At 43.6% G+C, this 15,988-nt stretch overlaps 1 protein-coding gene across 1 annotated transcript in view; it reads right to left on the minus strand.

Annotated features, from left to right (window-relative positions):
* The window catches only part of RASA2 (RAS p21 protein activator 2), a 1,321,178-nt gene that overhangs the window by 232,774 nt on the left and 1,072,416 nt on the right, over window positions 1–15,988 (minus strand). Inside the window, exon 19 of the mRNA XM_069618287.1 lies at window positions 6,493–6,599. Within this exon, the coding sequence (XP_069474388.1) occupies window positions 6,493–6,599 (107 nt within the window). The remainder of the gene's footprint in view (window positions 1–6,492; window positions 6,600–15,988) is intronic.

Consider the following 15,988-nt stretch of genomic DNA (forward strand, 5'->3'; position numbering starts at 1 on the left):
TTGGATAATACTTCAGCGTTGTTGCCATTTTCCAGCAGAAACTGATATCACGGATCTCATTAAGCTTGCTTGCTCAGTGATATCTTTCACGCTCCATCCTTTGCACTGAGTCACTGAATGCAATATGAAGTGGTAGGGTTATGGCAGGCTGCTCCTTGCATTTCAGGGTGGTGGTGTTAATGGTAAATACACATCACCTCAATGATTTGCTTCCTGCAATTGGAACAATACAACTTATAATGTACATGAACAGTGATTCAGTGCACGTATGAGGTGCTCCTCATGACTGTGAGGCAGCATTGTATAAGGGATATAAGAAATAGTAGGGAAATGAACCCCCTGTGTACTGACAAATGTCTCAACCATTTTGTTCTCACCTCAAAATCCTGAGGCTGTTCGAATAAATAAGTTACTTAACTGTAACTACTGTTTTCCAGTATTGGTATCTTTCATAATTTGACATTCTGTTTGAATATTCCCCATCGTCAGGCTCGAATCCTCGGCAACATTAAAGCAGTTTTATTTAAATTTGAAACTGCAGTCACCTAGTGTTCTCTTAACCGTCGTTTTGGGTCATTTTGCCGCACAGCCCATACGCATAGATTGTCTAAGGGATATGAGAAGCAGTAGGGCCATGGACCCTAATGGACTACCAAATGTCACAGCCATTTTATCCTCACCTCAAAATCCTGAGGCTATTCGAATAAGTATATATGGTTCATAGTTACAAAAACGTTCATGTTAGGGCGAGTGTTGTGTAACCCCCTATTAAATGTTGAGATCACAGAGCAATATGTTTCAATTCTAAAGGTAATGGTGTGGGAACACCTCATCATTGTATAACAACTGTAAACACATATGTAAATCAGTTTATTAGGCTTAAGGTATGTGGTACGCTTAAGTGTAAAGCAGCAAGCTGTATGTTTTACCCTGCATATTTAATTATATACATATTTTCACCTACCAGACATGGGATGGAATGGCCAGAAGCGACTAGGAAATCAAGTGTAACGTGTTTTTGGGGGAATATACACAGTGAGTGGGCAAAATAAAAAGCATAATAGGCATAAGGTATTAAGCAAGATTGTGGGAACACCTCTACTGATAATGAACATGGGTCAAATACCCTGTTCTATGGAATTTCTTCCACTTAGGAGGGTCTACAACCACATTTTAGCTCATTGCACCTTCCACAGAGGAGAAATATCCATTATAGTCTGGTTCCACCCACAAGGGCAGTCCAACACTGAAATGCTAGGCAATTCTCCTCTGAACAAGAGTAGAATCAGCAACCCCAGACACGTGTTTCGGCCGTGTTGGGCCTCCTCAACTAGGTGAAGCAGAGCCTCTCCAAGACACAGTGAGCAAGGGGTTCACGTCTGGATTATCCTGGGTTACTCAGGATGAAACCCCAAGTTTTATAAATTAAGCAAGAATGAGGGAGCCCCTCTAGTTCTCCTCTGTGAAGTGTGCAGTGATCTAAACCGTAGTTGTAGACCCTCTTGAGGGTTAAGGAGGGTGTAGTATGCTTTTGAGGGCCTGGTTTAGGTCTAGTTAGGGTAAGGATAGGGGTAGGAGTAAACATTTTGGTTAGAATTAGGGTCAGGGTTGTTGAGTCGGGGCTAGTGATGTGATGTTTGGGTTGGTTTAGTTAGGATAAATTAAGTGTCAGGTTAAGTTTTAGGGTAGGGTTTGTGGTAAGGCTAGGGCTAATACAGTCATGGTTTGAGTAAGTGTTAAAGAAAGGCATAAGGAGGACTTGAAGAGGAATGGTGATGTTAATTTAGGATAGAGGTTAGGATAAAACATAGTTGTTAGCATTAAGGTAAGTGTTAGAGTTGCAGTTAGGGTAAGGCTGAGGCTAGGATTAGAGCAAAGGTTTGGGTTAGAGCGATTTGTGGCGAGTTGGTGATGGGTTTGAGTAAGGTTCACTATCCATCCTCTATGTAGTTGGTGTTTTGTATTGAGGAATATGTAAATAAAATGCTAGTACGCTGACGGGCTAGTGTCCGGTAAGGGTTCAGGGTGGAATAAGAGTTGTAATTAGAGTTAGGGTAGGGTTTAGGAATGGAGTTAGGGTTATTGTGGCGGTTTTATTATAGGTTTGGGCCAGTGTCAGGATTACAGTCGTGTACTTTTGTGTTTTTAAAAATAGCTTGCTGGCGACCTTATTACTGGCAACATTCTCGCACTTTGCATTGCTTGTATTGAACAGCTACATATTTGAAAACAACTGTTTGCCGACTACATTTTCACCCAACGTCTTTCTGGGGACATTTTCACATAGAACCATTTTCATGAGGACATTTTCACATTGCAAGATGATGGCCAGTTTCTGTTCTTTTTTTTAAGAACCATAACTGCCACCATCTCTAGCGGTGGACCAACAAGAAAGAAGGCACAGGAGCCTCCAGAGAGGTGACAGATACTAGCACACCCCAAGTAACAGCAAAATAGAAAGAACTGCTATGCAATGTTGCAGAGAGGAGATAGAGGGAAGGAAACACTGGGGAGAAGAAGCACAAGAGAGAGTGGAATCTGGGCGTCTGGATGGCACACACCTTGAATCACATGCCAGGAGAACCTGGATTAGAAACCCATAAATTGTTCAATGAGGAACCCTAGATAGATAGATAGATAGATAGATAGATAGATAGATAGATAGATAGATAGATAGATAGATAGGCGTTTGCCTTTAGACCATTACAAGAAGGTAGATAGATTTTTGATAGTAGGGGTTACCGATCTCTCATACCAGCCTGGAGTTGAGGGACACCTGGCTTAGGTGGGATTGCTCATGCCTAGATTAGAGAGAGCAGGGGTGGCCCCTGGAGCTCTTGCCTGCAAATCACAAAAATATAGACCGTTGAACCATCCCTGGGAGTTGGTGTATTCAAGAGGCCATCTGTGACACATGTGATGGTTTCAGAGAGACGCCTCCCCTTTGCTTCCTCTTTCATGCTTGCACGTCTACTGCAAGCTGGCTTTGTCGTGTGCCATTTCAGGTTGCTCCCCGAGGCAGTCTCCCTTTGGTGGATTTTCAGTCCCCTGTATCCGAGAAGGAACATTGGCATCAGGTGTGCCACTTCCCAGAGACTACAGTGTGGACCTCGAAGCTTAGCAAGGTGAAGGGGTGGCAGACTACACTCCCTACGATTCCCTTCCCAAGGATCTCAGCCTCGGTTCAGCTGGATAAGTTCCTTTGGGTTCCTATCGCACCCCAACCTTTGCCGGTTTATTTCTCCATCTCCTAGATGGGATATATGTGAAGGTCAGCACACTTGAGACGCTAGATTATGCTTTCTTAAAGGGACAGCAGGTGCAGAATCCCCAGCTTTTGTGGAAGCTAAAATCCTGTTTTTTGGGTCGAGGAGAGACAGATTCTCCTCACCTCACATAATTTCCACTTCCCAGGTGAGAGGGCAGTCTCTCTTAAAAGGCCCATTCCCTAATTGGCACCATGTAACTGTTCTCTGGCCTGAGATGGTGAGCAAGTGTCTGCGACTAGCAGATCCTCTCCATACCAAGGTCCTTCATCCACTATCTTGGGGAGGTGGAGGTGCCCCAGTCACCTTAGTCACCCCACTGGCAGTCTCAGGTGGTGGTAGGGGACTCTGGCACAATCTAGACATTATAGGTTTTATATGTTCCAGCAACATGCTATCTATTTATCCACATCACAGATATTATTAATTATTACTCAGTTTGTATTGTGGCTAAACAGTAGCTTAATACATGTACAGGTTTAGGTGTGTAGTAATGCAACGGCTGGCGCATACGTTGGGCCCTTCAATATTCACTTTCTGAGAAGAGACAACAACTGAAAGCTGTTCGAGGCGAGGGGTGATGATTGGTGTCGCTCGCTTTTATCCCACTGAGGATTCCACCTGGGGCCATGTCACCCCATTTGCTGGCAGGGATTTCCTCTGGTCTGAGAAGAACAGATTGCAAGAGTCTGGGGTCGCTGCCCCCGACAGTCCTAGCCTCTGCGTCATCTCTTTGCCCAGAAACACCACATTGCCTCCCTCTTGTTATGGATATAGTAGTACATGGACAGGCTGCAGAAATGTTAAGTCAGCATTTTGTTTGTTGATTTAGTGACTTTAGTTTTTATTTGTAAGCAGCAGGGTGAAAACCAACAAGGACTATAGGAACCTCCACAAGTTCAGGCCTAAAATGATGATATAACTCAGTAAGGAGTGATTACATATACTGCCACACAGGTTTATCCTGGGACATGCAGCCCTGAGACAGATTCTGAACTTATTTTAGAAAGCAAAAGCATTGTGGGATTTGAGGTTCAGTACTTGGGCTGCTAATGTTTATGCCCCTGTAAGGCGCAGAGTATCTTTATTCATTTATTTGCATTTTTAAAGCGCTCACACAGTCCGCTGGCATCGAGGCGCTGTTACAGTAATTGTTTTTTTTAGTTGCGTAGTTGTTTTGTCTTAGCTGCATATTCTTAACGCGCTTAAATACCCAGAGGTTTCTAAGCGCACACCCGGGGATCGAACCTGTGTTGCTTCGTGTCGTCTTGCTTCCAAGGCGAGCATGTTGCCGCTGAGCTATCCTCCCGGGACAAGATTGTCTTACACTGATAATAGTGCCTGGCCTTGCACCATCATTGGATGCAGCCTTGACTGATAAAACACTAATGATGAGCCCATCAGATCCTACTTGTATATTGTGTTGTATGTTTAATGTTCAAATCATTCTACAATGCATCAATTCCAGCAGCTATTTCCAAACCTGGGGAGTGACGAAATCTGGGTCAAGACAAGTAAGAGGCAGGGAAAGAATTCCACAGGTAATGCATGTTTATCTTTGCCTGACTATATGCTCGTCTCCATCCACCAACATGTGCCCTTGCTTGGGAATCCAATCACCCTCTATTTTCGTGAAAAATGGAACCACCACCAAGCCAAGTGTGTGTTATGAACTTAGTGATTTAAGCATTCCTCCCGTTTATCACAGACCTATTTGTCAAACATACAATTCTGTGGTCATTCTTGTGTTAACAAAATGTTATTTCATGCTATGCAAAGCAGCCAAGAACCCACATCGGTTCCATTGTTCCCTTTTCCGTAGATGTCTACAATTGCTTATTTTGAAGAGAATAATGGGAGTGTACCAGACTGTCGATCTTGGAATGATACTTTCTACGAGAACATTTTGCGTATGGTTATTCTACGTTTTAATAGTGTGCTTTACTCAGTAAGAAATGACGTCCTTATTGGGACTCCAATATATGCTGCAAGTGATCATTAGATATTAACATTGTCATGTTTTAAAAAGAGCCTCTTCGTAGGGTTAGCACCATTAAAACGCATCCTTTTTGTAATCGCTTATTTGGCTGAGATTGCGCTAGTTTATCTCTTAAGGGACCTTCCTTGTTGGAAAGGGTCATGCTCAGATTAAAACCAATGATTTGTTTCTACAATAGAAAATAACCAACATTTGTAGACCCAACACCCGGGCCTTTTGGTAACTACAAATTCTGTCCGAATAGCCATGAACCCATCCCCCAGAACCCATCTGCTTCCACCTCACCTTCACCCATACAGAAAATGCACCTTCGATGTAATGGCATTCCTGCAGGACACAAGTAGTGGCAATGTGGGTCTCCAAATACCAGGCAGGTCGCCATCTCATGGGATGCCACCATACTACTTTTAACCATGGGAAACCGTACCCCATCCTGCACCATCTGCTTGCGCGGCTGTTAGCAACGGCTGGGGTGGCTCTAGAAAACGTGCAACTGACAAAGTGACCTTTGCCCACAGAGAGGTGCGAGAGCAAGAAAAAGCGAGCCCAGAGAGAGAGCAGGGACTTAAAGGGAGAGAGGAGGTTAACAAGAGAGAGGAGAGAGAGCAAGCAAGAGACCAAGATCAGAAAATGAGACACTGGGTGCAGCTAGTGATTTATAAATGCAATAAGCAAAAGTCAACGATTTCAAAACGTCTGACAAAATGTAACAATGACTGGCAACTGATGCATTAAAATGAAGATTTGAAATATAAATACGTTTTCACATTTTGTGACATCTTTGGCTTGCTGTATAAAACAGAAGTTTCAAACAAGAACCCGGATCCTCTTTAAATCATTTAGGGACACTGGGGTAGATTCACAATGTTTGCATTAGCACAAATACAATACGCTCTGGGGGGGGCGTCCGCAGACCAACAAAATATATGCATTACAATAGAAAGCACAGCAAACCACTTGCAAACAAAGTGGTACCAGCCGTGGAAAACATTTTGTAGCATAACCGAACCCTATTCATGAGCCGGGCCCATTTGCAAATGTAAATCCTTTGGTTCAAGCATGTGGGCGGAGGCATTTCACTAAAACTGATACGCACAATAGCAGCTTGTATCTCCCCAGTTGCAGGACTTTCTTGCAACAGACCAGTTTCTAATCCATCACTGCATGCAGAAAAAAACGGTCGCAAAGTGTCAAAAAGCAATCGTATACTTTGTGAAGTCGAGTTACCTCTTTGCTTGTGATAGGTGAGATCTTTGCTGGTGAGGCAGAACCAACGCTTCTTAAAATTCTTTTTACGGATTCTTTTTCTTCCCAGTGCTCTTTTAAACATTTCCCTGTAAACACAGAATCGCAATTGTAAAGTTGTAATGGAATGGTTCTGTGCATTGCATGCTATTGCCTTGGCAAACAAACACCGTTGCACATGACAAAGCTGTTAAACTTTTTTGACAAACAAACCCAAGAACTGTGTAACGTTATGGATGAAGCAATCAACAGACAAACTGAGAGAGTGCGTGGTAACGAAATGATGTGTTTCACTGCAAACCTAGTGGTTGATGCAAGGATAAAATAAATAATTGTTTCACCACAGAATGTAGGAGGATTAAGGAGTAGACGACAGGTGGAGGTCATGGTCAGTTCCTAGTTGTCAGTCTATGCTCGGACTGAGGTCCAGAGTGGAAAGATCCACGGCCAGGTCATATTCAGTATGGCCATGCCCTGAGAACATTCTAGAAAAGTCTCACTTACAGTCATTGACAGCCCTTTGGGGCTTCCTTCAGCGCTTTTTGATCGTACATATTACAGAGTTGCTCACAATTCAGGCGTGTCCCCCATGATACAGGGCCCCTCTTCACTCACCTTATTATTGGCTGCCTCTCAGTTAAGGTGGGCTTCCCATGATTCGAAATCATTGAATGGAGTGGGCAATGCCTGCTTGCCTCCCAGATGACTGTTTATTTTGTCCCCATCATTCTCTGGTCAACTTTCAGGCTGAAGACATCGTGGTGTCCAAGCCAAAGGCAAATCGTTTTCAGACCTTGTGGCCAGCTTCGATCGATTCTGAGCCTGCACAGGCTCAATCTTCTCCCAAGCATCCCCCGCCATAGGCCCAGGCTTCTCAAGACACTACCACAGACTCATGACTTTCTCATTTGCTTCAGCGTTCTCTGAGTCACCCACAATTGTGCAGTTTTTGTCAGCCATTTGGAGGCTGGAGCTGCTGGTAACCCAACAAAGGCTTGTGTAGTATCCAAGTGAAACATACGGCTTCTCCCACTCACTCTTCCCGCTCCCCCTGGCTTACGTGTATTGGGGTGGGCTACTCCTCTGTGTAATGGTCCCATGAACCATGCCCCCTCTAGATTTCATTCTCAAATTTCACTTGCTTCCAGTGGCCTGTGACCACGGATCACCATCTCGGCTGGCAATGCCCAATCGCCAAATCTACCCTTTTCACGACTGCCGGAGAGTTGAGAAATCAATTGAAATGTATATATCTAAGAATCTCCTGGCATGAGAGGACGGTGGGCAGACTGTGATAGAAGGCAGGACACATGTAAGAAGCCCCTCGGGGATTCCCCGCTGTGCGACTATGGGATCATTATCACTAAGGTTACACTTTAACAGTCCCTAGGGTCCTCCTCAACCATGACCCCCCTTCTCTCCCTCGTGACCTTGCCACTGTAAGAAGCAGTAGTTTTAATTTCTCACATGGCTGTTTCAAAATTCCAGCTGCATCGTCAGCTTTCCTGTATATCGCCACCACAGTAGTTGCTGTTCATGAATAATGTTCTCATAATCTTCAGGACAATCACAATGCCCTCCTGAACAGAACGCATGACCTTGTGGGCCATCGCTCACTCTCAAGGTGTCATCTTCAATTACAGCTGTTTGAACCAGGACCCTTAAAGTGGATGTCAATGCTAAATGATCCACCTTCTTAATTTTTATTTTGATCTGGAGCAAGTCAAGAGGGTGTTTTATGGCCAAGATGGAATTAGGCAGGGCTGGGAAAAGGGGAGGGCATGCTAGCAGTGAAACAATCAGCATGTGTGACATGGAGGGTAGGAAAGGAGGAAAGTGTGCAGAATGAGCATTGGTATGCTGGGTGGATTCTAGAAGCGTGTTACACAGATGAGAAACGGTCTTTCTGCAGCCCTCTGGTGAGTCGCTCTTGATTCATTGCTTTATATTAAAATCAATTGGCTTGAAAGTCAAAATGTTTCTATCCAAAATTCAAGGTGTTCCTTCACATCATGTCTTTTGATTGAAAATGTTTAACGTTTAGAGTCCTAAGATGTTACTTCACATCATTGTCTTAGGTTACAATTTGTGATTTTCCTTATTTTCTGGCCAGTTTCTTTGTGAATATTTTTTTTTTTTTTTTTTTTTATTTACTTGTATATAATCAGAAAAATAGATTTTTACAAGGGCTGAATCCTAACGGAGCGAATCCCGTTGACGATGTAAAGGGTTTTGACGGTAGTATGAGTCACAGTTTCAAGTTTCTGTTGACGACTGATCAGCGGCAATGGTGGTTCTTGTCTTTTCGATTGCCAGGTCCAGAAGTTTGGCGGCTGCTGTGTGCCATCGGGTCTTTTCGCCATTTATAATTCGGTTCCACCAGATATCTTCATTACCTGCGAAGGATGTGGCTGTCAGAGAGCTGAAATAGGCGATTCTAGGAAGGTGCAAGGCAGGGCAACACATTAATAGATGCCTTATTGATTCAGTCTGTTCAGGGTTTTGGCAGAGTCTGCAAAATCTTTCTTTAGATCTCGTTCTAATAGCTCGGATTTCTTGTGTCGGTAGCACGTTCAGACGGGCTTTCAAAAAGGTTCTCATGAGAGATTTGCTGGGATATCTTTTGCAGTAGGCCATTGGCTCTTTCAATTTATTTGTGTTCATTGGGAGGTCGGCTAGAAGTTTGTAGGAGGTCGCTTTATCGATGGTGGTAATCCAGTCCCAACATTCTAGTTTGGTTTTGACCCTGGTAGGGTTGTTCTTCAGATCCTCTTCCGTACAGGCGATCAAGTGGAGTTTTTGTTTTTGTTCCGTGGCCCACTTGTTCATAAAGTGGTTTTTGCCCATTTCAATTTCTTCGGCTATCAAGTGATAGATTTTCGGGCTGTCTGGATGAATGACTTTCCTGTAGAGCTGTAAAGTGCTGTGATCTATCGTTGCTTTGAGCGATGTGAGGCCAAGTTCTCGCCTCACATCGTTGTGAATATTTTGTCACTTGGGTATTAAGATCCTTGAAAGTTTAAGAATGTTGCTTCACTTCAGGAACATTGATTTCCAGTTCCAAAAATCCATTAATATCTTACTGTTGCATTTAGAACATTCTTAGGAATTGGTCAAAGGAAAAAGTTATTAGAACAAGAGATCACAAATATTCTTAAGCAGGCAAATACTTTTGGATTCCCTAAACAGAGTCATTCAGTAGAACAGATTAAGCCAAAGTCAATGGGCAAAAGTCTATATGAGCTGAAGCAATTCTGGTAGGTAAGTAGAACAGTCCTTGCACAATGTTTTAGAAGTCTTTGAAGAAAAGAAGAATGAATGTAGGGCCACAAGCTGTTTAGGCATGCGAGTAGTAGAAGATGCAAGCAACTCTACAATTTAAGTCCTCTCAGACTTTACAGTACCTTTGGGTTGAAGAAAAAGTGCAGCAGATGACTCCTGTTCCTGTGCAGCTCTGCAGATCTCACTATTCCTGGGCCTCAGTCGTGGGAACAAGAGGGAGGACTTCTGGGGACTCCTGCACTGCAATGGGATGGTCGCCGCTCACAACCGGCAATCTTCAAACAAGTGGCACTTCGGTGTTTCAGCTCCTCGCGACTACCACAAGTAGCAATACTGCGGTTTCTGGCTGTCGCAATGGACTTTCCTTGCTTCTAGGGTCACGCACTCAGTTGAGGGGGCTCAAGCTTGGTCAGTCCTGCTTCCTGGGAGTCCGGAGGATCTTCCTGGAGCTCTTGGCCAACTTAAACGCAACGCACACAATCTGGTGTTCCACTACCTGGCTATTCGGTTTCCAGCAGCAACTCTGTGGAAATTCAACTAGCTCCGAGAAGATGTCCAGGTGGCTTACTTTGGAGTTGATTGGTCCCACCAAATCAAGGGGAGAAGTCGTCCTTGCAGGGGCTTCTCTGTAGATACAAATTTGGAGTTTCAGCACAGCAGCAGGGCTTCACCGGGCAACCAACGGTCCAGGAGTTGCAGCAGGCGTCCTCTTCAAGTACTTCTTTGGTTCCTTCGTCCAGTGGCCGACTCTGCCTTCCAAGCCAAAAAACCTTGCCTTTTATTCAGGTTTCTCCCATTCACTCCAGCCTATCTGTCGGTCACCCAGCAGTCAGCCCGCCAATCAACTGCCTGTGCTTCCTATAGAAAGGCACGCAAACATAGGCGTCCTGAAGGTCTAGTGACAGCATTCAGTTTTGAAACTGCAGAGCCTAGAGACTTTTCCTCAACTTTATAATTCGGAATTTCTACTTCCTCAGGAATTTGTTCAATTCGCTGAGGTCCAGAAAGGGACCAAGTCCTCCCCCTTTTTTGGGAACCAGGAAGTATCAGAGTACAAACACAAGCCTATTTCCTCAGCTGGGACTGCCTCTACTGCTCCCTTCAAGAGAAGAGCCTGCAGCTCTTCCTGTTGGTCTCGTTCTGGTTGTCGGGAGGGAGGTGGAGGTCGCTTCATAAACAGGTGTCAGTATCCCCACTTGATTAACTGAAGTACCCCGGCGTCAGAGATAATTTCCTCCCATTTGCCCAAGAACCCTTAGATTCTCCCTCCAATCTGTAAAGTATTGGGGTGGGGGCACCTCAAAGAGGTTGAGGCGCTGTAAACGCTACAACAGTAGTTGACTGTCTCGACCCTCCTCCAACCTCTACCTATCCGTGGGAACCTGCATTGCCCGTTTGGCCTGGGGCACTTGTGCACTTCTGGGAAAGGTGGAGTATCTCCTAAACCCTGTCCTGTGGACCCAAAGGCAACATTGTGCCATGGAGACTTCTGCTGTACTGCTAAACCTAGTGACTTTGCTGTCAGTTTAGACTCCTGAAACCTTTCTAGTGACTCATCGGCTTTGGGGACAAACAGGTGTTCAGAAGCTTCAACAATGCTCGGGGAATAACCTGAGCCCCTCAGATAAGCCGACCTGCACAAGACTGTCGAAGTGCCCATGGCACGATCCAGAATGTCTGCTTCCTCCAGACTGTCTTGGTGTGCTTGACGGGCCCTTTCTTTCCCATCTGCTACTATACCCAAGTAGCCATTCTTGATCTCTCCCTCTGGGAGGCGATCAGATGCTTCTGAAATGATGCTTCAGAGGATATGGGAGAATTTAGCAAAGGCACAAGAGGCATTCACGGTTTAAGAACCATGCTCCCGGAGGCGAAAACCTTCTCGTCAATGCACTGACTTTTTTCGACCTCCCAGTGTTAGGGAGAATTTTCATTTCTGTGCCAATTCCATTTTACCTCAGAGACCCCCAGCTCTTTTGGCGGACTCCGGGCTTTTTAATTTTACTCCTGAGTGAGTGGGACCCTTTTCTCAATCACTCATGTGTTTTCCTGACTATAATATTTTCGATGTTCCTTACTATTTTATGGAGTCTGGTAAACTCCATAGGCGTCTGCTTTTGCCCTGTGAAACACAGCACCTTTTGTGCAGTGCCACTGAAGTCCCTTGGACGTCTCTTGGACGTCTCTTAATGTTTAACTACATTTTCTTTGGTGAACTACAGTTCCCAAGAATAGTAATATGACCCCAGTCTTACTTACCTTTATACTCTATGGGTCCAGCAGATACCACCCTATGTGGAGTGCTGGGTGGTTGCATAGTAATTCCTTTAACCCATTCCTCATGTAACATTTTGTTACATTAACTCACTTGAATGGCTGGTGGCAGTGTTTTCTTTTTTTTTTTTTTACTACCTAGTGAAATTCATCTGCAGGCTGATACCTCAAAAGGGCCCTGTCTTCTTTTTTCACCATTTCTTGTTAGCCGTTTTTTTCTGGGCTTTTACTCTGTTGTGGGCATCTGGTTTGAGTCCTTTGTGTAGTTTGCCTTTGGCGGGCTTCAGCCCTGAAGCACGCCCAGGCTCCAGTGTGTTTGGAAAGGCAGGAAATGAAGGAGGGTCCCGAAAATTCCCTGTCCTTTGTCTCCAGTTCCAATTGGCAGGCTGGCTGTCCTAAAGGATAGTGACCCTGCTGTGTGATTGACAGCATAGGGCTGTGAATGAATGGGAACATGCATAAAAAGTGAGGTTTTTGGGACTAAGAGCAGAGTTGACCACTGGAGGACAACATATGCAGCAGAAGATGAGAAAAGACACCAGCAGCCCCCTCCTGGACCACGAAGTGGCCGTTGAAGCCCTGCAGCTTTGCTGACCCCATTTTCGAAACGACAGGGATCGTAAAGGACAATTTCCTCCGTTAGGCTGGTGGGACCAACTAGTCTCAAGACATACTCTATTTTGGTGCAACCCCTGACTTGCTGCGACTTTCCAAGGCTGCAAAAAGTCCAATACCCGGGGGTACCTCGACAACTTGTGAGTGCATTGTCTTCTGAAGTCCGAATCTGGGCAGATCTTCGTGGGCATCCAGAGGACCTGACAGAAGCAAGAAATCTGCATCCAGACTCCCCTCACCAGAGTCCAGGATCGAGGGATCAAGGAAATCCTAACCAGAGCTTTTCGTTCTTGATTGGCGCTGAGAAAAAGGCGCCAAAACCACAAAGAGCTGCTGAATCGATGGAAATCCGTTGTTGCAGAGTCCCTCTCTCTCTCGAGTGCTGCCGCAGGAGCCCGCCCGACGTCTTCCCTTTCATCACAACGACCAAGGACAAGGAAAAAGGGTCTACTGCATTGCATCGTGAAGGCAACCAGCTGGAACACTTTCTTCATTTTCAAGGTACTGCGGGGTTTGGGGTATTTTATCCTTTTTCCATTTGGTATGCTTCCCATCTTTGGGAGTGTGATTTAATCCTACACTAAGTTGACCTCAACTTACCTGCATTGGCCTTACAGCTTGTGCTTTCCAAAGGTGACTCCCCTTGAGTTGCTGCGATTTCTCTTTTGAACACTGACTATATAAGAGCATATTTCTAAGAAGAAGCGCATCAGACCTTTCACTTTGTCCATTGACTTTGGCTGTCCTGGCTCCCTAAAAGCCTCCTTCTGAACCTTTTGGCTTTGGCAGATCCTGTTCCCTTACAGATTTTAAATGTTGAACACTGTAATTATGGGATAATAGACCGCCTGCATCCCTTTCGGAGAATCTAACTGTTCTTATAGTCTATCAGTCTGTTCTGATCTAAACCTACATTTTCCTTCCTTAAAAACTCAATATTGTAAAGGTGATACCATATAAATGCTATACTGACATCAAATGACGTCATCTCTGGGTGCTGGAACATGCTTAACATATGAATGAATTACTGACCTGCTTTACTGTTCACTGTTTGAATTGAATCCTAATTTGGGATTAATGTTACAGCTAATTACTGCTGTTCAAAGAATGCTTTAAATATCTTTGTGTATATATACATATTATATAACGTTAAGTGTGTAAGTGTTTAATTGAATACTTGTATTTACTGGTTTAATTGCACAGCTCTACAGCTCACATTATCCCTCTTAAGAGAAACCTTGCTGCTCAGTCACACTTCCAACTTGTGTAGTACATGACTATATTGAAATACTTGTGAATATGCGCGTTATAAATGCCATATCATATCCTATCATATTAAAAGGTGGGTTCCTTATACCAAGAGATACGTCTTGTGTAGTCCCACAACAGTTGGACTGCACTAATTCTTAGCTAACTCTGGTGGCAGCAGTGGGATAGCTGCAGAGTGTTTGCAGCGACTACTGGTTGTACGTGTGCCCAAATAAACCATCCACAAGGCTAGCTCCACCAAAAAGAAAAGTAACCTTGTAACTGGAAATAATGTCATGAATGGATAACTTTAATGAACAGTCCCTTACTGCACTTACAATGGAACAATTGAAAGATTTATGTAGGACAAGGGGACCGAGTTTAAAGGGTAGAAAAAATTAGTTGATTGAAACGTCTCATGATAGTTTCTCAGTTAGCAGCTTACTCAATTCTAAATTAAAAATGCACAAACTGCCCTCAAGACTGGTACATTTTATTTTACAATTGTTATCGACAGCGAGCAGCATTCAAACAGCTTTACAAAAACACCATAAAATATCAGTCTTTTCACAATGTTGAGAAACTATTCCCAAAAGGCAAGAGGAAGCTGAACTTTTATTCTCAGGATTACAAACACAGTCGGAAACTTCAACAGTTGAAAATACACAATCATTACGAAAGCTTTTTCAACAATAGGAGAAACTCCTGAAACAAGAACTCTCACAGTGGTGGAAAGTTAAAACTCTTGAAAAATACTTACAAGTCGATCGGATACCTCATGGATTACGAATCTGTATTTTTACTCCATTTGAGGAGGATGATCTAGCAGGACTACAAGATTGGGGAGACTTACTCGTCACCACTTCCAAAGAAATGATACATAGATTAATCTGGAATGCTAAGAAACAACCCAACAAACTCATCAACGACATCACCCAAATTAAAGAGGATATCGAAAAATTCAACATTCCTGAAAAAACATTTAAGAATTATGAAATTCTGGATGAAAACATTGATAATTATGCAGGCCAGATCAAGGTCAACAAACACTTTTTGCACAATGAACTCAATTTTAAATTTAAAAGAGTTTACACCTTTAACAAGTGCCTCAATACCAAAATGTCAAACATTAGTTCTAAACCACAAAAGACAACGATTCCGTCTTCAACCCCAGAAACTTCAGATTTAGACACTGTCACCCTAGACCTCCTCTAAACAAAGTAAAAACCACACCAACATATCAAAGAACAAAAGGAGCAAAAGGGGCAGAGGATCCAAAAACAAACACAAACAATTCACAAGAAGGAGTTCAAACCAGATCACGGAACCCATTGGTGCCACACAAAATTTAGTAGTAAATCTTACCAACACAGACCTATGGATCAGCATTAAATAAAGGCTTGAATTTTTGTCCAACCAATTCTTACGACTACTTCACCACCATTGTGGACTTCTACCATTCCTGTAGAAAATTGAAACTAAAGAAATTCTTTTTACTGTCGGAAGTGCCTAAACATCCTGCCAGCCAATCGACACCATCTGATTTATCAGTACAACATACATATTCAACCATCTGTTTGTACTCATCGTTTCATATCTTAATATTTTGAGCCAGCACAACTTGAGACTTGTATTTTCTTAAAGTTCTTTCAAATCCTGACCAGTCTCAGGATAGTGTCTCAGTTAGCAGCTTACTAATTTTTAAATTAAAGCGTACATAGGAAAGCGCTCAAACTGTCCTCAAGACTGGTACATTTTATTTTACAATTGATTGAAACGTTAAATCACCAAAACCCTGGGAGTAGGCCCATAACCCCTACTCCCAACTTTGATATGGAAATTGATGAAACTGATAGTTTACAGCTTAGCTCCAATCTGAAAAATGGGTCACAAGGTGAGGGTCCTCAAGGAGTGCGCAACTCCTCTCTTCAGCCTGCTCCTATAATTCAACAGTTTCCTATCACAACCTCTGTGGGTCACAATCTAAGCCCAGACTATCTCTTGAAAGAATGAGACAAACTAGAATTGAAGAAACTTGCAGTACAATCTGAAGAGAAAG

Source organism: Ambystoma mexicanum, chromosome 10 (genome assembly GCF_040938575.1).
Source record: "Ambystoma mexicanum isolate Mex_15411 chromosome 10, UKY_AmexF1_1, whole genome shotgun sequence".
Classification (NCBI taxonomy): domain Eukaryota; kingdom Metazoa; phylum Chordata; class Amphibia; order Caudata; family Ambystomatidae; genus Ambystoma; species Ambystoma mexicanum.